Source organism: Camelus bactrianus, chromosome 12, assembly GCF_048773025.1.
Source record: "Camelus bactrianus isolate YW-2024 breed Bactrian camel chromosome 12, ASM4877302v1, whole genome shotgun sequence".
In the NCBI taxonomy this organism is placed as follows: domain Eukaryota; kingdom Metazoa; phylum Chordata; class Mammalia; order Artiodactyla; family Camelidae; genus Camelus; species Camelus bactrianus.
The window spans coordinates 17,545,370-17,567,616 of NC_133550.1; the positions used below are offsets into that span (position 1 = coordinate 17,545,370).

The window sequence follows — 22,247 nt, forward strand, 5'->3', positions numbered from 1 at the left end:
ATTCAAGGACAGGGACGTTGAACCTGGGCCTAAAATTCTCAGTAGCCATTTCAACAAGGGCTCATCAGGGAGCTGCTTTTAATACACGACAAAATGTCTCAGTGCTTTCACTCAGCAATCCCTTACCTTCGTGGCTTCTTGCCCTCCATTGTCAGCTGGTCCCACTTGAATTACCTTTTTATTTGTAATTCGTCTTGCAGGTGTAGCCAGTTATGGGTACGGTTGCCCAGGTTCCCTCAGCTGGAACTCCGTTTCCTGGCCAGAGAGAGCGAAGCTCAACCAAAGGAGATTCTGAGCTTTATTTTTGTGAACATTGAGTGCAGAAACCACGGAACTGAATTTTAGAGGAACTGCCGTGTGCTTGAAGTTTCCTGCTAATCCATTTTGCTAGACTTCAAGACTTAGGTTTTATCATTTTCAGATTCCACTAGAAGGTGTTACTATCAGTAACTGATTTCAGAGCATGTGCTACTTCAAACCAAGGGTGACACGGCAACCGTCTGGCATCAATGACTCATTTTCACCCCTTTTATCAGAATCGTATTTTTTCTATTTAAATAATGCCTTAGTCAGATGAGGTGGGGGTGGATGGGTTTCTGATCCTAACTGAACTAATGGCAGCAGTTAGACAGTGTTTGATCATTAATGGATACTCACAGGGTCCCAAATAACAATGCTTATAAATCTATGATTATTGCAGGAAAAAGATACAACATAGCAATAGCATCAAGTAAGGATAAACCTTACAGCCAAAGTCTGCCCCCTAGCAAGGCATCCAGAGACCTAGCACGAGCTCTAAATGTCCTCTCTTTGCAAGGCCAGGCCAGGAGACACTTCTTTCACAGATCTGGAATCACTGATGGGTGCATGGGACACTTTGGGGCCCGGGAGCCCAAAAGGAGTCTAGACTGATCTTATGTGCTATTGATCACATAGGCACATTCTTGCTAAGTAGCCAGCCCCAACAGCACAGGCTTCTGTGAGGTCTTACTGAGACCAGATGCAAATCATGAATCTCATTGTTATCGATAAACAAGGCTGACACATTGGGATATACTACCTTAGAACTCACCTTGAACCTATGGATACAAAGTAATACTATTAACCAGTACCTTTCATACCTTGATCAGGGATCAGTACCGTGCAGCTATGTCTCTTATTTTAGTAAAAAAGTTTAGGCTAATTCCACGTCTTGGCAATTGTAAATAATGCTGCTATGAACATTGGGGTGCAGGTGTCTTTTCTAATTAGTGGTTATTTTTTTCTGGATATATACCCAGGAGTGGAAATGCTGGGTCATACGGTAGTTCTAGTTTTAATTTTTTGGGAAACTTCCATACTGTTTCCCACAGTGGCTGTAAGAATTGACATTCCTACCAACAGTATATGAGGATTCCAGAGGTGACTACTTTTTAACGGTGGCCTGGCTTGGTCCTATGCTGTCTCCTGCTCCACATGTAACTCACCACCTCTGGTGCTTATGTACGGCCCTCCCTGGTAATCTATCGTGACATTCGGTTACTGGCAAGACTGTCCATGGCACATCTTCTAATTCAACTTCTTTTTTCCAGCCGTTAGACCCTTTGCAGGTCGCTGGCTCGCTCACTGAAGCAAATATCCTTGTTCCACTAGTACAGTCACTGCCTTCCTATGTCATTCTAAGGCTAAGGGAAACTCAAGGTGACCTCTCACTACTTAAACCTACACAGTTTTTCCTGCCATTTTTAGTTTGTGGTCGTTGTACCATATTTTGTGGGAGAATTTTCAAAGGGTTACCATTTTTCTGGATTCCAAATAATTTTACAATGGTCGGGGAGAGAACAGGTTTTTGACATGTTTGTTCAGCTATGTACATTTTCCTGCCCAAGTCCACCTCTTTGTTCTTTTTTCATGTACTCTCTAGGGACCAATCTGAATGGGACCAGAGGCCAGTCCAAGGCTTAGGAATGGTGGACACAGGAGAAATCTCACCATTGCTAATCATGTTATCTTAGCCTCCCTATGGTACTCCTTCCTTTTGGGGGTTGATGGATACTTTCTGGGTAGAGGGAACTGACACCTAAATTAATTAATTCCAACCACTTGAGTTGGATCTAGTATAAGAAATCAGAGTTAAGCAGAAAAGCCTGACTCTTCTGAAACGCTCACCGAATTCTCTTCCCTAACCACTGATACCACACACAGAGCGATATATTGGGCCAGAGATGAGCAAGGGATTCTCTCTCCTATTTCCTGTCTCTTCCCACACTCATTTTTTTTTCTGTGGTGAAAACAGTTAAGAACCACCCTCTTAGTAAATCTCAAGTATGTAACACACTATGATTAACTATATTCACATTGCTGTTCATTAGATCTCCAGAACTTATTTATCTTTTTTTTTTTAAATCCATTCTGCCACTCTATGCCTCTTGTTGGAGAATTCAATCCGTTTACATACAGAGTAATTATTGATAGGCAAGGAATTGCTAATGCTATTTGTAGTTTCTTTGTTCTTTCCTCCTCTCTTGCTGTCTTCTTTTGTGACCTGATGATTTTCTATATCGATACGTTTTGATTCCCTTCTCTTTAACTTTTGTGTATATACTGTAGGTTTTTGCTTTGTGGTTACTGTGAAACTTAGACATCTCATAAGAGTTTCATCTGGGCTGATAACAACTTAACTTCAATTACATGCAAAATCTCTACCCTTTCACTTTCCCCTTTTATGTTTTTGATGTCAGTTTCACCTCTTTTTATATTGCATAATAAATGAAAAATTTTTGTAGTTGTATTTATTTTAAAATATTTTTGTGGGAGAGGGTATAGCTCAGTGGTTGAGTGCTTGCTTAGCATGCAAGAGGTCCTGGGTTCAATCCCCAGTACCTCCATTATAAATAAATAAATAGATCTTTGAACAACTAAAAAAACTGTCAACCTTCATGAGTCACTTTGTTTGAAGTCTTTATTGTGTATATATATCATGTAACTTTTTTGACCCACTCTTAAAGTCTTTTCCTTTTATTTGATGAATTTATATTTCTGTTATTGTTATAATATGTGCTTCTTGAATTTTTCTGTGATGTTATCATTTTTAAAACTTAAAAAAAAGTTTTTGTGCTCTCTTGGCACTATTTTGTTTTCTTTCTTTTGTTTGTGACAAAAATGTCCTGCTACCTTTACTCTTCCGAAGAATATTAGCTACAATATGACAACGTATAATCTATACAGAGGTAAAAAGATAAGAATCCCCAAATTCTACAATTAGGCCACCTTTTATTCATATGTAGGTCAAAATAAAGAGGTTCACAGATATACGAGGTCTTAGAATATTTCATAATGTCTATTTCTTAAAAAAATCTGGATAAGTGCACATTACAAAAAAATAAAAGCAGAATGAAATAAAGAACTCATGAATAACTGATGAGTAACACTCAGGTGGTGAGTATTCGTGTTCCAGGGCTCTGTGTGTTCATTTCATTTAATTCTCACAATACCTCTGTAACGTAGGCACTGTTATTACCCCAATTTTACACCTAGGAAACTGAGACAGAGAAATGAAGTAATTTACCAGCGTCATAAAGCTTATCAGGCAGTGAGGGTAGGAATACAGGCAACTGGCCGTGTAAGACTATGCATCTAACCATTATGCTCTACTGTGGAAAAGAAAAAACGGAGGAACGTGCTATTAAAGGAATACCAGTGAATATCAAATAAGCTCAAATTAGAATGAGCCCAAATGACCATAGAAATTATAATTAAAATCCATAATATACTTGATTTGAATGTCACAAAATGTAAATAGAATAATTTGTGGAAGATTACCAGGAAAAAAATTACAGAAGGTAGAAAAAAAGGGAGGAAGGGACGTGGCAGAGAGAAGAGAGAGTTTGTTAAAGTAAAATAAATCTATAATCTTTCATGGGAGGTGCCAACATATTTTGTTCTTAAGGTTTAAACTTATAAATATGTATTTAAAACTTTAACATTATAAAGAATAAATAAAATTAAATACCACAGAGAACAACAAATTGAATAAAATCTTTACCAAAGTCAATCAATAAGACAAAAAATGAGTGACAAGATACATAAATGATTAATTCAGGAAATGCAAAACGTCTGAGTTCCAGAAAGAAAGTGGAGGTGGTGGTGTGAGAGAGTAGGAGGAAAAATAGAGCACAGATCTACAGCCATAAACAAGATATAATTTCTTGTATTTTATTTTTCATTCTCAAGATAGCCAGGGAGAGGGTGGTACAGGGCTCCCTTAAAGTTAGTGGTCTAGAATTCTACCTTAAGTCCAAGCACTTGGCAACACAAACTCATTTGCTCTTATTCTGTGTCCTTGTTCACTACCTAAAATATTGCAGGTATTTCTCCCACACCCTTTTCACAGCTGCCTTCACCTCCATGTTCTTGAGGCTGTAGATGAGGGGGTTCAGCATGGGTGTGACCGCACTATACTGCAAGGAGGAGAGCAAATCCAGGGAGGAACCAGAGGAAGGCATGAGATAGCGAACAAAACCTGAGCCAAAGAACAGGATCACCGCAATGAGATGGGAGGAGCAGGTGGAGAAGGCCTTGCTTCTGCCTGTAGTGGAGCTGATGCTCAGGATGGTGGAGACAATGCGAACATAAGAGAAGAAGACTGGGAGGAACGTTCCAAAACCATGCAGTAAGATTAAGCAGATCAAGATGTCAATACTGACAGAGATATCAGAGCAAGACAGAGGGAAGAGGGAGGGCAGTTCACATGTGTAGTGGTGTATGATTTGAGCCTCACAAAAGTCCAGGTTAATAGCCAAAAGCACAATGATGACTGAATTGAAAGAGGCCAGACCCCAGGAGGCCAGTACAAGCTTTATGCAGAACTGGCTGCTCATCACTTGGCTATAAAACAGTGGATGGCAGATGGCGACATAGCGGTCATAGGCCATCACTGAGAGCAGAAAGGCTTCGGTCCCTGCAGTGATAAACACAAAGAAGACTTGAGTCAGGCAGCCCTCAACAGGGATGGTTTTCTTCTCAGACAGGAGGTCCTTCAGTAGCTTGGGCACAGTGACAGAAGAGAAGCAGAGGTCTAGGAATGAGAGGTTACTTAAGAAGAAGTACATGGGCGTGTGGAGGTGGGAGTCAGTCCTGATCACCAGCAGCATCATCAGGTTCCCCATCATGGTCAGGAGGTAGATCCCCAGGAAGAGCACAAAGAGCAGAGCCTCGATGTGGGGGTCATCAGACAGCCCAGTGAGAATAAACTCAGTGATGGTGCTGTGGTTCCTCAAGGCCATTTGTGGAGGACCTTTCTTTGGAGTGAAATAGAAAGAGGGATGAGAGCGTCTGTCTCCTCCAGAGCTTCACCCCTCTTCTCACACATCCTTCCCTGCTCTGCTTAGACTCTGCACTCAGACATCTCAAAGCTGCCCTAACTGTATCTCAGTGTTTTCATCCTGTTTTGTGGTCACTGATCTTGGGTCCCAGTCTTCACATACTTCAGAGAATCCCATTCTTCTTCCATAGGCATTTACTGGGAAAATGAGTATCTCTGGCTTACCTCTACCTTCACAGTATTTAGATTTCACTCCGTCCTTCCTATCCTTTAGAAATTCTAAAATTTCTAGCACAAGTTCTAGCACAAATCTAAACCTTCTCTTCTCTCTTCAGTTTCCCAATCATATTTTTTTGTTGTTGTTCAAAATCTTAATAGGATTGACATCCAGTTGGAGCAGTAGGTACAGTGCCAAGGGCCACAATTCTTTTACGGCTGATGGAAATGTTTTGTTTTGTTTTTTTAAAGATCAGAAGGAAAAAAATGCAGCCTGGATTCTATTTCTCTCTATAACTGTGATCATAAAGCATAAATTTTAATATATTTTATCAAGGAGGGGACTACAGTGGCATAAGTGCCTGGGGCCAATGAAAGTCATGATGTGCCCTGCTCCGTCCTTCATAAATAGCACATTTCAGTTTAATAGGATTGTATTAAATACAGAGAACTTTATTAATTATCTTAATTGTTTCAAGGCAATGCTGTGAGTTTTGACAGGGAATTATTATCCTTGGGACAGGGAATTTTATCCCCATTTACCCAGGAGAAGTCTGCTACTAAAGAATATTTGGCAATGTCATGTTGACAAGTAGAAGAAACAGGAAATAAACCACATTATGTTCTAACATTATCAGCCCAATATCTAGGCTTAGTCCCCAGGAATAAGGAACACTTTTCTTACTCTGACATTAAGAGCACTTCCTCATCTGCCCCTTAACCTTTTAGCCATTTTGGCTGCTTTCAATACAGAAAGGTCTATTTCTATTCTTCTTCTTTCAAATGTCCTCCTAATTCCACTGATTCAAATTCTCCTGGCCCTTCCAATGTGCCCTATAAACCGACTTATTTCCTTAGAGCCTGTCTTGCCTGCTCTACCCTTTAACCCACAGCTCTCTGTTGAAATCACTGGACCCCTTGGTCTCAGCTGCCTTATGTCATAGTCTAAATTCTGTTTCTTTTCTCATGTTAAATATACATCTTGGTTTTCCTCCCTGGATTGTGAGTTCCTTGATAATAAGGGCTATAACTTAACAACAACAATGATAAATCAGCATTTCTCTGGCTCTGTCCCCATCCACTCTGTCCCCACCCATGAGCTTCTGATCACCTCTCAAATTCCTCTTAGATTATCTTGGAATGATCTCTCTATGGCATCTCATTTGTGCCTCAGACAAGCCCTCCTGACTCCTCTAAGCAAAGTCTCATCCCTTCATTCCAGTGGCCCCAGTTGTACTACTGCCTGGCAGAAACGTTACTGATGTTATTGTCCACCAGCGATGCCATGCTGCCTGCCTATGTTGCATAGGGGCTACTGCTGCTGAATGTGCTGTCTCATGTCCTTGCAACATCCTTTGATGCCCTCTCTTTTTTGTATAATCCACTAGCACATTTGCCACCATTACAAGAAGCTCTTGCATTCATGGTATGGATACTCTGTTGCCCCAGGAGGGTCAGAGTGAAAAGATTCTTACAGTTTTCTTTTAAACTTCTTTTTCACCCTCTTACTCTAGGTATCAGCTTTGTGTCCAAGAGGATCACTGGTGAGTAGTTTATATTAGTGCCGATACTAAGAATCACTTTGAACCCTAATTTCTAGGACTTTGTGGTAAGTCACTGTCTTATGTGATGGTTCCTGCCTCACTTGGACATTTTGGGGCTAATTGGCCAGTATTCTGTTTTTGTCCATCAGTCCACAATCTGATCCCATGAGAGGCTTCTGTCCTCACAAAATTATACCGTCTTGCTGATTCAGAGAGCTCTGTTTCTGACCTATACAGCTTGCCAACAATCTATCATCAAGAGATGGAACTTATATCAAGAACTTACATCAAGAGAAGCTTAAATTCTGATTTCTTTAACAAACATATCAAAAGAACTTATATCAAGAGAAGCTTATATCAAGAGAACTTATATCAAGTGAAGCTTAAATTCTGATTTCTTTAACAAACCTATGTGCCAGGAAAAACAGGGCAATGTTCACCTTTGTGTGTCTTCAGGAGGTTACCTTTGATCTTCTGTTGGTGAAGCAGAACCAGCTGGAGAAATTACTTTTGAGGATCCTGCATGGATACAAGTGTCAATGCTGTTGAAAGCAGTATCTTGAATCTCTACCAGCAAAGTGAAATGACGAACAGAAGCCAGTCTTTCCCAAAATTTAGATATTTCAAAATATTTATTGATACGGCTATCTTGAAAATTGCTTCCATTCCTCCACTTTCACTCACAAAGGGGGACCTGGCCACAGTGTCCACAGGGGCTTCAAGCTCTCATATTAAGAACCTGGCCTTAAGAACTGTAGTATTTGCAGAGAATCATGTTCTGTCCTGTCCAACATCCACACTTTATATGAATGAAGGCGGCAGCTACTTCTCTGCGTGTAATTTTCAAGTTATCACTAAGAAAGGAACCTCCCTCTCCCTCACCATTCCTAGATAACACCTCAGACTGATGCCCAAGGTTTCTTTCATGACCAGGGACAATGCTTTTCATTTGAATTCTAGATCATAAGCATAAAAGCATTTTTAAGCATAAAAATAAGTCACACTTGCGGTCACTCTTAGGAAGGAAAGATGTTGGCTTCATTGAATCCTACTGTATAAAAGACTGATGCCAGATTTACAATATTGGGTGAGAGCAGGAAAAGACTAAAGGGAAAGACAGGGAGGTTGATCATGGAGGGGCAGGAGATGTAAAATGAGGATTTCAGAAGTGTTTTAGATAAGCACCCTTGTCACCATTTTACCAACAGACACTTCATATCCATGACACGCCTGGATCAATTTCTCCTACAAAGAGATGAAGCAGGTTATTGGGTATGTTTATGAATTTATGGTTTTCAGGAGGTTCATTAAATTCAATATCTTCTCTAATTCAGCTGTTAATACAGAAAATCACAGGTTTATTTCACTGATTTAGGATTAAGCCCAAAGTTAAAAGGAACTGATGGAGATATGTTAGTTACCTGATCTCACTCAAGGATCAGCTATTTGAGAGCATAAAATAAAGAGGTTCTTTAGGTGTCTGTCAAAGAGCCTTGCTTACATTGACTGCTTAAAAATGTTTCTGGAATAAAGAAATGAGTGAAGGGTGTGTGTGGAGGGTCAGGCTGGACAGAGTGACTTGAGTGGGTTGAGGGGTAACAGTCAGACCCTAGGTGCAGGGGGAGGAATCTGAACTTGGGAGAAGAATATCAGCTCCGGAGGCAGGAAGGACCAAAGGCAAGCTTCATCCACTCGAAATGATTGTCAGAGCTGTCCCCTCCTGTGCTCCTTCACACTAGGCACAGTGTCTCCATGGTTACTAGATATGAGGGTGATGTTAATAACAGAAAAAAAATCTACTGCAGTTCTTCTAACTGGAGTACTGAGCAAGCAGATAAATAAGTACCTCAAAACAGTGCAATATCTATCTCTGATGTCCGCATTTCAATTCCAGGCTTTGGCTTTTTGCAATCTTTTGCAATCCTAAAGCAAGAGGATTTATGTTCATATTTTAAAGTGTCATTTTCCTCAGCTGTTAAGCAGGGAGGGAAGAAAGACCTTTCTGAGAAGGTGTCCAAAGCAGTTGTATAAATGCACCATTTGGAGAAACAGATGTCAGAGTCTCATCCAGGAGAGATGATCTGCCGAGGAGTAGGATAGTTTAGGGTTGAGGAATGGGTGGATCAGGAGCCTCCTGCTTTAGGACTAATGGAATGGATCATGAAGTGGCAGGAGGTGGAGGTGGGGGAGAGAATAAACAGCAGAATTAAAACACACACAGAACTTTACAGGTGGAAAAATAGGTGGAATACCAGAAAATCAGAGACGACATTACCATTCTCCTGGCTCTTCTGGGAAGAGGCAGCTCCATATGTTCCATCCTTGCCATCATGGTTAGGCAAGTCATAGGTAAAGTCTCCCTGCAAGAGAACGTCTGTCACAGGAGTCTGACCCTTTACAGAGTAGGTAGCTTTTTCTCTTTGCCATCAACTAATTTAGGACGTTCGAATAGCTCAAGCCCTGGAAGCACTGGGTATGCCGCAGTATCAGGATATTCCCCTGAATAACTAAGCCTAGAGTGGGGTCATGCTGGAACTCAGGATCCAGTATAGAAAGGCAAGGACAGTTTCCCCAAAACTTGTACAGCAGGCAAATATTTTGTGAAAAGCTTCTCGCATGATCTCAGGTGCAGTAATGTGCCTTCTCTTTGTCTCCTCTGTGGTTCTGAACACTCTTTTAAGAGCATGGTTTTAGGAAATCACTCTAATGGAACCAATCAGGAGGTGATTTTCTTAGGCAGCTGTGGGCTGCGTTGGGCACCCAGGGGCAGCGGGGCCACTGCTCTGTATTCTCTGAAGTCCCAGCCTGAAGCCAAGCTCTGGACTCACTAAGTACACAGTTTCCAGTTAACCAGAAGGTTGCACTTAGTAGGAGGCACAAGAGATTCTCTCTAGAGCAGTATTTGGAGTTTCTGAAGTAAGGCAATTATTTAAAACCTAGAAGAGAATTCTTATTAGGCTTGGGGTGGCGCTAAGAAAAGGAGAAAGGGAGAATAATACAGAGATTTAAAGAAATATTTATTTGCTGAGAAATGGACAGTTTCCTCAGGCAACATGGAGCTGAGAATGCTCTTAAGGAATTGTCACGGGAGCTGAGCTATGACACAGTGCTGATCTCCAGGTCTTTTTTGAGTGTACATTTGAGTTTTCCTTATTTTCACAACAGGATTGTCTATTATAACAACTAAACAAGAGGAGATAACTCTTACCTTGAGAAAATTATTGAGCTTTAAGAGTTTCCATTGTAAGCATATAGTGAAACTTTAAAAGAGTTTGTTAAAGAGTAATGATTCAAGTATATAATCAGTTATTTTAAATAAATCCTATAATGGGATTATAAAATGTCTAAAGTCAAAAATTTTTATTCCTTATTTGAGGCAAAAGAGTCACCAACACTCTAATGCAATTTATGTGTATGTAACAAACACAGGAGATTTACTCAAATTAGCCCACGTGATGCAAACATCAATAAAACATTTATTTAGTCTCCATTTCTTCAGTAAAGAGTGAGTGCCAGGCACTGAGAGAGATGTGAGAGGTTCCAGAACGGGATGTGCTCTTGCTCATCCTCTTAAGTCCTCCTAGGTGAAAGCAGGCATTGTCTTTAACGGTCATCCTTTGAGAGAGGTTAAATCCAGACTCAGATGACTGCTTCCTGTCTGACGGCACGTCAACAAATAAATATTTTAATTCTAGAAAGCAAACGTTACCTTTTGTAGTAAAAGCCAATTTTGTATGATTTTTGTGGGGTTGGGGAAATATTGATCTTTTACTGGCATTGCATCTGAAAACATGAGTATAAATAAGGTAAGAGTCGTTATCATTTCTGGCCATTTAGGACTTGACATGAGTGAGTGAGAGACAGACCCGTCTTACTGGTTGACCAGTAGTGATTTCGTGTCGCCTTCTTGGTCGTCTGGGAAGAGAGGGGCATATGTGAGTGGCACTAGAACTTTTCAAGCCGCCAGCTGATCCAGAACAGTCCTTTTGTTTGTTTATGTTTGTATGTAAGATAAAAAATAATATATTCAAGGCTGAAATATGTTTGAAAACATTTGATCTGGTTTAGCCCTTCATTTTAAATGAAAATAATAAAAGTGACGTAGAAGATGAGACAGTTGGAGGCAAAGCATGGTTTTCAAGCAGTAAGTTTTTGTGATATTCATAATTTCATTTATGCCGCCAGTCAGGCGCAACCAACAGGACTATGAGAATTTTATACTCTTATCAATGAGAAAAATGTATGAGAATGACATAATGGAGAATAGGTTTCATGGAGTCCTTGGTTCATAGTAGGTATTTTAATATTTGTTATGTAAAGGTACGAATAAACATACTCTATTTTGTATATGCTGCACTTGAGATATATGTGTCACATGTGGTAGGATGTGTGGGTCTACGGTCAGGAGGTTAGTTTGGACAAAAGATACAGATTAGAGAGTCATAACCATATAAGTGGTCATTAAAACCATGGTGGTGAATAGACTGATCCCAAGAAAGACTGTACGGAAAAGGAAGCTTCCCAAGGACAGAATTGTGGAATAGTATCGCTTATAGAGATAGTAAGGAAGGGGAAACTGCAAATAGACTGAGGTGGGGTTGTCTTTGGATCCAGGAGTGACATTTAGAGGATCCAAAACCAGAGTCACCAGAGAAAGAAAAGGATCATCAATACTGTCAAACTGCATCAGTTACTGATGATAAAGACTCAAGGACCTGGAGGCACCGCTTCAGGGAATATCCCTTAGTAATAAGTCCATTGATTTACATAAATTTCTACTGATGTTCCACACCAAGATTGCATTAAGTATCCATCTTCTGATCTCTAGAAGCATCTTGTACATAGCCTGAAATAAAAATCCCACAATTATGACACAGTTACCTGTTTACATATCTGTTATTTCCACTAGACAGTCTGCCTGAAAGCAGAAGCTGTGTCTTCATTCATCTTTGTACCTTGACAGTCCTAGTTGGTGAATCAGTATGTTATGAAGAGATGAGCATGAGTTTAAAGATAAAAGAGAGATAAGGCCGAGGACAACAGAGATGAGAAAGGATAATGATTTTATTTTAAAAGATGGGATGAAATAGCATATTAATACCTATGGAAAAATGTTTATACTGAACCCAACACCAAGTGCAGTGTGAATGGGAGGAGGAACAAGAACAGCTGGTAGATCCAAACAGTGAAGGAGAAAAAGGAGTTTAGGGATGACTTCCCACCTTCTGGGCTTAAGTGCACCTGAATTGTAGTAGCCCAACCTCCGTTCTCCGATCAGCCCATTACCTGGGTATAAACAATCCAGTCCCTCGGTCACAAATGACAAGTCTAGGAGTGGAGATTAGACTTAACCAGTCTCATACTTCTCCCTCTTTATACATAAATATGGTCAGATCTTTTTATTAAAAAATCAAAAATTTAGCACCGGAAAGTATATGAAATATCTTGTAATAACCATAATGGAAAAGAATATGAAAAAAATTTGTATACGTATAATCGAATCACTTTGATGTACACCCAAAACTAACACACCACTGAAAATCAAATATACTTCAATTAAAAAAATGAAACAAAATTTCTCATCTTGACACCATCTATTGTTACTTTCCTCTTTCATTCTTTTTTTTTCTTGCTTTCATTCTTTTTAATACTAAATTCCTTGACAGTGTGATCTAAATTAACTGTTTTATTTTATATCTTCCTACTTACTCAGCACCCTGATATCTGGCTTCCACCCCACCACTGCTGCCACTGGTATTTCTTATACGTATTTCTGGAATGAGAGACTATTTTATAGCATGAGGAACTGGTCGGTGGGGGTAGATGGCCCAGGATTAATTAGCTCAAACCAGTTCTCAAGACAAATTACTGACAAGTCCATCTAAATAAATGTGAATTTGCCTAAAATCTCCACTGCCAAATTTAGATTTAACATATAATGGGATGGTTTCATTCCCTCTGGTGACATAAACAATCCTTTCTTAAAAATATCACTTTATTGAGGTATGACCGACATAAAAAAAGGTCATACATATTTAATGTATACAACTTCATGAGTTTGGAGATAAGTGTACCCTTGTGAAGCCATCATGACAATCAATGCCATAAACATATTCATCAACTTCAAAAGTTTCATCCAGCCTTCTTTATTTTATTTTATTGTGATAAGAACATTTAACATAAGATCTACCCTCTTAGCAAATTTTTAAGTTACAGTACAATATTGATAAGCTACCAGTTAAGTCTGATGCAGAAACTTATTCCAGTCACTTAATTACGAGCTCAGTGAAATTTCATAATTCCTCAGTCATACATGGTTTAAAGATACTCACATTTTCATCTTCATGTCTGTTGTCACAGGTAATGTTATGCTTTGTGCCGGCACCCACTGTGGTGTTTGTGACGGGACATCTACTTCACATCAGTGGCTTCCTTAGTCCTCTACCAGCCTCCTGCTCCACAAAGGACCCATCCCTTCTTGGCCTTAGGTATGTCTCACTCCCTGCTGGCAATCTGTGTCTTTAATCTTCCTCATCCAGTTGTTGGCAATACTGACCACGCTGAATCCTCTGATTCAACTCCTTATTCCACTCATGGTACACTTCGCTGGTCACTAGCGCTCTCACTATAAGGTAATATCCAACACCTCTAGCGGAAACACTGAAATCTTCTTCTGTCCTCCCGTGCCATTCTAAGTCCAAGAGAAACTCAGGAAATTGTCTCCTATCTACTTAGATCTACATGGGAAATAAAGTTTTAACTTGTTTTAAAAGTCTTTCAGTATGTGTTAGAGTGTAAATGAAGGTGATTGTTGAGTTAGGGGACATTATTTGCTATTCTATGAGCAAATTGTAAGAATTTTAAAGTGTTATTAGAAGTGATGTCATTATTATAAGCCTCTTAATTTGGTAACAGCTGCAGTGATTTGTAAGAAAAGACTGCTCCTGTGTTGACCCCAGGAATGGTTGTTTAGGTCATCTATGTAGTCAGTTCAGGGCTTCCTTCAGGCCTAAAGGAAGGAAGGAATACGGTTTAGTTCCCGGTAAAATACCTCTTCTAAGAAGCCTCTCCTGGGTCTGTTGGCTGCACACAGGGTTGAGGCATCCACTGAGAAAACAACAGAGGCTCAGTTCAGACTCTGCAAAATGTGGAGGCAAGTGCACAGGAGCAGTAAGAGCAGCAGTCAGGGAACAAGGAACACAGAGTTCAATAGATAGGTGTACCCAAAGAATGTAGAAATTTTGTTGTGACCCACCAGAAAAATTATTTCCTTAGTTCAACTTTATTTTTTGTCAAAATTTATAAAACTCGATCTCCATCTTTGTGGGGTTTTTGTTGTTGTTGTTGTTGTTGTTGTTGTTGTTTTTAGTTAAGAGGTCTTGAAGACCGATTTATTTGTGATGGCCTCACTGTAGGGAGATGTAACACCATCAGTAGAAGCTTGTATCTTCCAAGCGGAGTGTGAGAGCAGCTGAATTACCAAGAAGGCTGAATTCACACTCAGCAAATCTGCATTAAATTCAGGGAATATAATTCTCGCAATTATACTGAGTAAATGTGACTTAGTTCACCACCTGAAATATTGCAAATATTTCCCCAGTGTCCTTTTCACAGCTGTCTTTACCTCCTTGTTTTTGAGGCTGTAGATGAGGGGATTCAGCAGGGGTGTGATCACACTGTACTGTATGGAGAAGAGTAAATTAAGGGAGGAACCAGAGGGAGGCATGAGATAGCGAAGCATCCCTGAGCCGAAGAACAGGATCACCGCAACGAGGTGGGAGGAGCAGGTGGAGAAGGCCTTGCTTCTGCCTGCGGTGGAGCTGATGCTCAGGATGTTGAGTATAATACGGACATAGGAGAAGAAGATTGGGAGGAAGTTTCCAAACCCAAGGAATATAGTGGATAAGGACAAGATACTGATACTGATGGAGATATCAGAGCAAGACAGAGGGAAGAGGGAGGGCAGCTCACACATGTAGTGGTGTATGGTTTGAGCATCACAGAAGTCCAGGTTAATAGCCAAAAGCTCAATGATGACTGCATTGAGAGAGGCCAGACCCCACGAGATCACCACCAGCCTCACACAGAGCTGGTGGCTCATCACTTGGCCATAGACCAGCGGGTGGCAGATGGCGGCATAGCGGTCATAGGCCATGGCAGAGAGCAGATAAGCTTCATTCCCTGGACCGAGGAACACGAAGAAGATCTGGGCCAGACAACCTTCTACCGAGATGGTTTTCTGCTCAGACAGGAGGTCCTTCAGTAGCTTAGGCACAACGACACAAGATAAATAGAGGTCCACGAATGATAGATGACTCAGAAAGAAGTACATGGGCTTGTGGAGGTGGGAGTCAGCCCTGATCACCAGCATCATCGTCAGGTTCCCCATCATGGTCAGGATATAAAACACCAGGAAGAGCACAAAGAGCAGAGCCTCGATGTGGGGGTCATCAGACAGCCCAGTGAGAATAAACTCGGTGATGGTGCTGTGGTTCCTCAAGGCCACTTGTGGAGGGTCTGTCTGTGGAGTACAACAGAGCAATGAGATCACCTGTGGCTGTTCCTCTCTCCTTCAGTTCATCATCACTTCTAATCATCCCTCCCTGGTCATCCTGGATGCTGGGTCCTGGATGCTTGAATTATTATAATAATTCAAAGTTATCCTCACTGATGTCAGTAGAAATTTAGAAATTTTATCTTGTTTTGTTATTATTGATCTTGGGTTATAGTCTTCACACACTTCAGAGAGTCCTACACCTTTTCCATGGGGATTTAATTGGAAAAATGAATGTATCTGGCTTATCTACGCATAGATGGATGATATGTAATTTCAGCTGGATTCTTCTTATAGTTTAGAAATTCTTATAATCATTCAGATTTGAAAAACATTATAGCACATATCTTCAAAAGTTGTTCTAAACCTTCTCTCAGCTCCACATTTCTCAATTATTATTTCTTTTTTCATAGTCACCCAATAGCTTTTAAGGTTAACAGTATATTAATTTTTAGTAAGGTTTTTGCATGTAGGGTCTTTTTTAGATCACTGTTTCAAGTTGTTCCCCCTGGGCATTTATGATTTATTTTGGCAGGTACTCATGTCCATTTTACTCATGGGAAAACTGATATTCATGGAGATTTTGTAGTGTCATGTTGAGAAACAGTGTTTGAGCCAGGAAATAAATTCAACTGTTATTTTCTAAATCAGTTCTCTGCTTGGTGCACAGCATTATAGACTGTTTTTCCTATGCTTACAGTTGGAGTCCTTCATTTTTCCTTAATCTTTCAATCATTTAGTTTGCCTCTGATACCAGATAGGTTTATATTATTCTGTGAGTGTGCTCACAGTGTTTTCTACTTCAAAAGTCCTCTTTCTTAATTCAGCTAATCCAAATTCTCACGGGTCTTCCAGCCTCAGCTTCCCTCTTGTGAAGTATGTGTTGACTGCTCTCTCCTCTAAATCCACAGCTCTCTATCCAAACACTGGGTTCCTTGCATCATGTCATAGTCTGAAATTTGCTTTTATTCTCATTTAATGTTAAGCATGTATCTCAGTTTTCCCTCTAGACTGTGAACTCCTTGAGAACACGGACCCCCATCTAACAACAACAACCATAACTCACCATTTCTTTGACTTCCTTTCTGCCCGTTCTGTGTTAGCTTCAGATTAGGCCTTTCAGATGATTCTGAAACTTCCCACATGACATCTCACCTGTGCCTCAGACAAGAGCTCTTGACAACTCCAATCACAATCTCCTTCTTTCACTTCACTGTTTCCAATAGCACTGAAGCCTGGCAGAAGTGTTGCTGACGTTGCTGTCCATCAGTGGTGCCATGCTACCTACCCAGGATGCACTGGGCTGCTGCTGCTGAATTTCAAGGATGCTACTATCTACATGGATCACGTTATCTTATGTCACTGCAGACTCTCTGATGAGATCTCATTATTTTTCTTTTAAAGAATGCACAGGCCTTTTGCCATCATGTAAGAAGCTCCTTATAGTTTTGGTGTGGATGCATTATTCTTTCATTGTTCTATAAGGGTCAGAGTGAAATATCACTATAGTTTTCTCTTAATCATATCTTTTATCCTCAGTCTCATTTAGGTGTCCAAGAGGACCAGGATGGTGAGCAGCACATATGAGAAGGGATACTATACCTAGAATAATTTTGAATCCTAATTTATAGTTCTACAAAGTAGGTCATGTCCTATTTATGAAAACTACTGCATGACTTGGACATTTTCAACTAACTTACCAGTCTTCTGCTTCTGTTTGACACTCTGCTATCTGACTCAAAGTAGACTTCTGAACTTACAAAATTTTTTCCCCTCCTTTTTTGGTTGTATTAGGTAGAACTATTATAGTTGGACTGCACGTACACATTATATTGCATGTAAATACATATATAAAGTATACTGCACATTTTTGTAGTTTACATGTATGTACTAATTATTGTTTCTAAGAACAGATTAGATCTTTAGCTTTTTAAACTTACATAGTTATCAAAGGAATAAAGCCAACTACAAAATAATCTTAAAACTGTTTTTTTTCAGAATACCTGTTTCTGGCCATTCTATCCTTGCAAATGATCTATGACCCCAAATTAAATAATCAAAAGAAGCTTAAATTCTGATCACATTAACAAGCCCATCAATTTAAGCTTGAGCTCATCTTACCCAAATCTAAGTTACCCGTGGGCCTGCACAAACAGGGTAATGTTCACTTTTCTGTGCCTCCAGGACTTTGATGTAGTGATGCAGAAGCATAAGCCGCTGGAGGATTTACTGCTGAGGATCCTGCATGGATAAATTTGTAAATGCTATTGAAAGCAAAACTTTTTCATGATGTTTATAAAAGCAAATTAAAATAATAAGTTGAACTTATTTCTTTTGTGGAGCTTTGATGTTTTTATGTATTTTAATTATTTGGATTTTTAAAGCTACCCTGAAAATTGCTTCTTTTTTTCCACTTTGGCTCACTGGGACACCTGACTACAGTGGCCATGACAAGGTCAGGCTTTCACATTAAGTGAGATTAGTTGTGGAATCTCTTGTATTTCTTCAGCATAGTATTTCTGAAGAATCCTCTTTCTCTCTTATCCTACAACCACATTTGGTGTGTATGAAGACGTTAACTGTATCATGTGATCTGCACGGTATCACAGAGCAGGGAGTCCACCCACCCTGCTCATCTTAGAGAACCTCACACAGATGTGATGGATTTCTTTAAACACTAGTATAAAGTCTTGCAATTCAATTCTAGATCAAGCCATTAGGGGATAAACCTGAGTTTTCATTTACTTATGGAATAGAAAGTATTGGCTTCACTTCATACAGTCTTATGACACTGAGTCAGATTTATATAAGTGTGAGAACAGAAGAAATCGTGGAAAGTGAACAATGGAGCAGTAGATCACAGCAAAGGGAAAAAGCTGTGAAAAGGGGATTTTAGAGGTGTTCTAGACAAGCCTTGATCACAGTGGTGGTTTAAAGACATTTTTGAAATGAATAAATGCATTAATGGTGTCTGTGGGATGTTACCCTTACACGCTGGCTAAAGGGACCCCGAGTACTGAGGGTCGATATTTAGACTTTAGGTGCAAGAGGGAGAAATTTGATCAACAGAGAAAGACAGCAGTGCTGGAAGGATGAAGGGACTAAAGACAAATTCATCCACTTGTAATTATTCTCCTAGCTGTCCACTCCTGTGTTCCCTCGCACTATTCATACTGCCTCCGTGGGAACCAGATCTGTTTAACTTACAGAATATGTTTACTGACATCACTCTAAAGGAATTCTGGCCAATTAGGGGAATAATTAGCTCCAGAAATCCAGTATCTATCCCTGATACCCTTATTTCATTCTGGGTGCCAGCTTTCTGCAGTGAGAGGATTTATGCCTAGGTTGTAAGGTGTCCCAGTCCCCAGTGTTATACAGGGAGGGATGAGAGACCTTTCTGATTTACTTTGCAGGGCAGCTGGAACAGATGCATCTTTGGAAGAGTAGAGATATCTGGGGTCCGTTCAAGGAGAGGAGGTGGCATGCCAAGGAGTGGGAAGTTACCATTCCAGCCCAGGGGGAATGCAGTATAGTGGGATCTTCTGACTTTAGAATGAATGGAATGCATCACAAAGTGGTAGTGGATAGGAGTGGAGGAGAGGACAACCAGCAGATTAAAGCACACACAAAACTTCCCAGGGAGAAAAATATGGGGACATCAGAAAATCAAGGAAGATATTACCATTTTTTGATTTTTTCTGGAGGGAAGCAGCTCCTGAGTTTTCTGTCTTTCGTGTCACAGGCTGACACATCAGTGGTAAAGTCCCCCAGAAGAGCACCTGTCACAGGACTTTGACACTCAACATATCAGATTTTTTCTTTGCTGTCAATGAGTGCAGGGCATTCGAGAAGTTCAAGCTCTAGAAGCACTGGAAATGTCACTGATTCAGGATTATTCTTCTTTATATCTTAACTTAGAGTGGTCTCATTCTGCAATGCAGACCACTATATGGAAAGACAAAAACAATCTCCCTAAAGAAGCTCAAATTCTGCACAACTGGCATATATTTCTTTAAAATCTTCTCACATGATATCAAGTGCAGTGATGTGCCTTCTTTTCATTTATTTCCTCTGTGGCTCTGAATATTATTCTATGAGCATTGATTAAATAAATCAGTCTTTAACGGAACCAATCAGAAGGCCATCTGTGCTTAGGCAGCCATGGGTTGGGTCAGGCACCCAAGGGAAGCTGGGCCACTGCCCTGTATCCCCTGAAGTCTCAGTCTGATGCTGAGCTCTGGAGTGACTAACCTCAGAGTTTCCAATTAACTAGAAATTCAAACCTCGTAGGAGGCACAAGCGTTCTTTCTAAGACAGTATTTGAAATTTCTCACTTGAGGCAATTATTTGAAGTCTACAAAAAGCTATTATTAGGTTAGTTGAGAATGAAAAGGGGAGAATAAAAAAGGGATTGAAAAATTAATCTGCTGGAAAAGGGACATTTTCCTCATGACCATGTGGGGCTGAGAATGCCCTTTAGGAATTCTCACGGACTCTGAGCTATAACACATCATTGAGCTCCAGGTCATTTTTGATTGTAGATAAATTTTTTTTATATACAGCAAAGATGTCCTTTATATTGATTAAATGAGAAGAGATAACCCCACCCTAGGAAAATTACTGGGCCTTGATTTTGTAGGTTTTCTATAGTCCAAGCATATAATGAATTTCTAAATAGTATGTTAAAGAGTTACTAATTCAAGAATACTATGAATTAGTATAAAAATTTCTGCTATGTGTTATTAAAATGCCTAAAGTCAACTTTTTTGATTTCTTATCTATGTTAGTTAGATAATGACATTTCTTATCTAGTTAGTTAGATAATGATAACATTATCAAAATTTAATGAAATTTACCTACAACTAAGAAACGCAGAGGACACGTCTCCATTAATTTAATCAAAGTCATGTATGGTCAGTCAAAATTTATTTACCAAGCACTTCCTCATTTTGTTGTGTGTACTTGTACTGACCGATGATGGGGCTTCATGCTAAATAACAGATGTTCCTTGTCATCCACGTAAGCCCCTGTAGGTGGAAATAGGCATTATTTTTGCAATTTCATCCTTTGAGAGACATCCTTTGAGAGAGATCCAATCTTAACTCATTGCTTGGTATTTGATTGCATGTTAGCAAGTAGACATCTCAGTGTTAGGAAGCAAACATTTCTCCTTGTAATAGAGGTCAGTTTGGTTTGAGTTTTGTGTTGTTTTGAAAATGTTTCTTGTTGACTATACTGCTTTGGTAAATATGCCGTACAAACAAGGTAAGAGCCTTTAACCTTTCTGGCATCTTTGGGCTTGATGCTGTTTGTGAGCGATAGAAGAAATCTTTCCGTATAGTTGCCAAGGAAACAGATGACTGAGTGATAGCAGTTTCACGTAGCCTTACTGGGAGTAGGAGAAAGGGAGGGTTAGGTGAATGAGGTTACTTCTTAATCCTCCAACTAATCCAGAGCAGTTCTACTTTAATCACTCCTGGTTTTGTTTTTATGTCCGTCTTCAAAATATAATGCTGTAATTATGTATCTGCAAACTGGAAATGTACATTGAATGATGTGAAGTTAAACAGGAAGTAGAAAGTGTAAATGATCAGGTGTAAATTATTAAGCTATAAGATATTAAATACTAAATAGAATGACAAGTTAAGAATGTATATGCTATCCTTAAAAAAAAAAGTATGTATATGCTATCCTTAGAGAAACAACTAAAAAGAGATATGCTAATTGTCCATTAGAAGAAATAACAAAACAGTAATAAAATCATGGGTCATGCCATGAAGTAGGAACCAATCCCTGAACCATACTATTTGCTGAATAGGCCCAAGGGCCTCTTTCATTCTTGTCAGGACAGTGCTAACATCTTCCTTCCTACACAGATCGTTACAACACAGGATTTTAAATTCAACTTCAGTTAATCCAAATAGATATGCAAATAGACAGTTAAGCTCATACAATAGACAACTGTATGCAGCAATTCTGAAGGTATGTTCATCTGGAGAACATTCCCTTGCAATAAGATAAACAAAAATTCCAGCATTTCTTATTTTTTCTTTTGCTTGACAGATGGGTGTAAAAAGCAAAAGGCAAGTGTGAAAAGATAGTGAAGTTTACCTTAAAGTCCTCATTCTCAAACCCAAAAGCAAGTTATGTGAGCATGTTCTAGTCAGTCAGTTTGGTTTCAGGGAATAACCCTCACTCAAGTAATGGCAAGTTTGTTGTAATGATACATGTGAACAGGATCCCTGGAAAAGACAAACACTGAATTTCATGAAAAGCAAAAGGTATTACAAAGCCAGGGCATGGGAAGATCAGAACATACAGTAGAGCTGGATCAGATCATCTTCATTTAGGCATTTCCCCATGACGACTCACTGCATGAGTGTTTCCCATTAACACATCCTAGGACTACCAGTTTAAACTCTAGAGAAAGTGAAAATGTTTGGCTCAGGCTATAATGTATCTACTTAATTTGAACAAGGTCCCATCATAGGCTATCGAGTAACCTGTGAGTTAGTTTCTAAGCATTGGCTCAGTTGACTTTTGTACTTTCTGAAACTCATTTCCACTTAACACTTAAGAATATAATTAATGTAAACAATCTTTTCCTATCATTGTGAAGCAGAAGTCA

At 39.6% G+C, this 22,247-nt stretch overlaps 2 protein-coding genes and 1 non-coding gene across 3 annotated transcripts; all 3 read right to left on the minus strand.

Moving 5' to 3' along the window:
• Positions 1–4,328: 4,328 nt before the first annotated feature.
• Positions 4,329–5,264, minus strand: LOC105076342 (olfactory receptor 8S1-like). Its single transcript, XM_010964451.1, has one exon. The coding sequence runs from the start codon at positions 5,262–5,264 to the stop codon at positions 4,329–4,331; it is 936 nt and encodes a 311-aa protein (XP_010962753.1).
• A 9,365-nt stretch (positions 5,265–14,629) lies between these two features.
• LOC105076341 (olfactory receptor 8S1-like) lies at positions 14,630–15,562 on the minus strand. Its single transcript, XM_010964450.2, has one exon. It carries the CDS (start codon positions 15,452–15,454, stop codon positions 14,630–14,632), a length of 825 nt encoding a protein of 274 aa, XP_010962752.2. The 5' UTR covers positions 15,455–15,562.
• A 5,811-nt stretch (positions 15,563–21,373) lies between these two features.
• On the minus strand, positions 21,374–21,493 carry LOC123619538 (U6atac minor spliceosomal RNA). Its single transcript, XR_006728190.1, has one exon. It is a non-coding gene; the product is annotated as a U6atac minor spliceosomal RNA (small nuclear RNA).
• Positions 21,494–22,247: the final 754 nt, after the last annotated feature.

Excerpts from the sequence above, each read along its gene's own strand:
- LOC105076342 (XM_010964451.1), bottom strand. The coding sequence starts at position 5,264 with ATGGCCTTGAGGAACCACAGCACCATCACTGAGTTTATTCTCACTGGG.
- LOC105076341 (XM_010964450.2), bottom strand. The coding sequence starts at position 15,454 with ATGATGGGGAACCTGACGATGATGCTGGTGATCAGGGCTGACTCCCAC.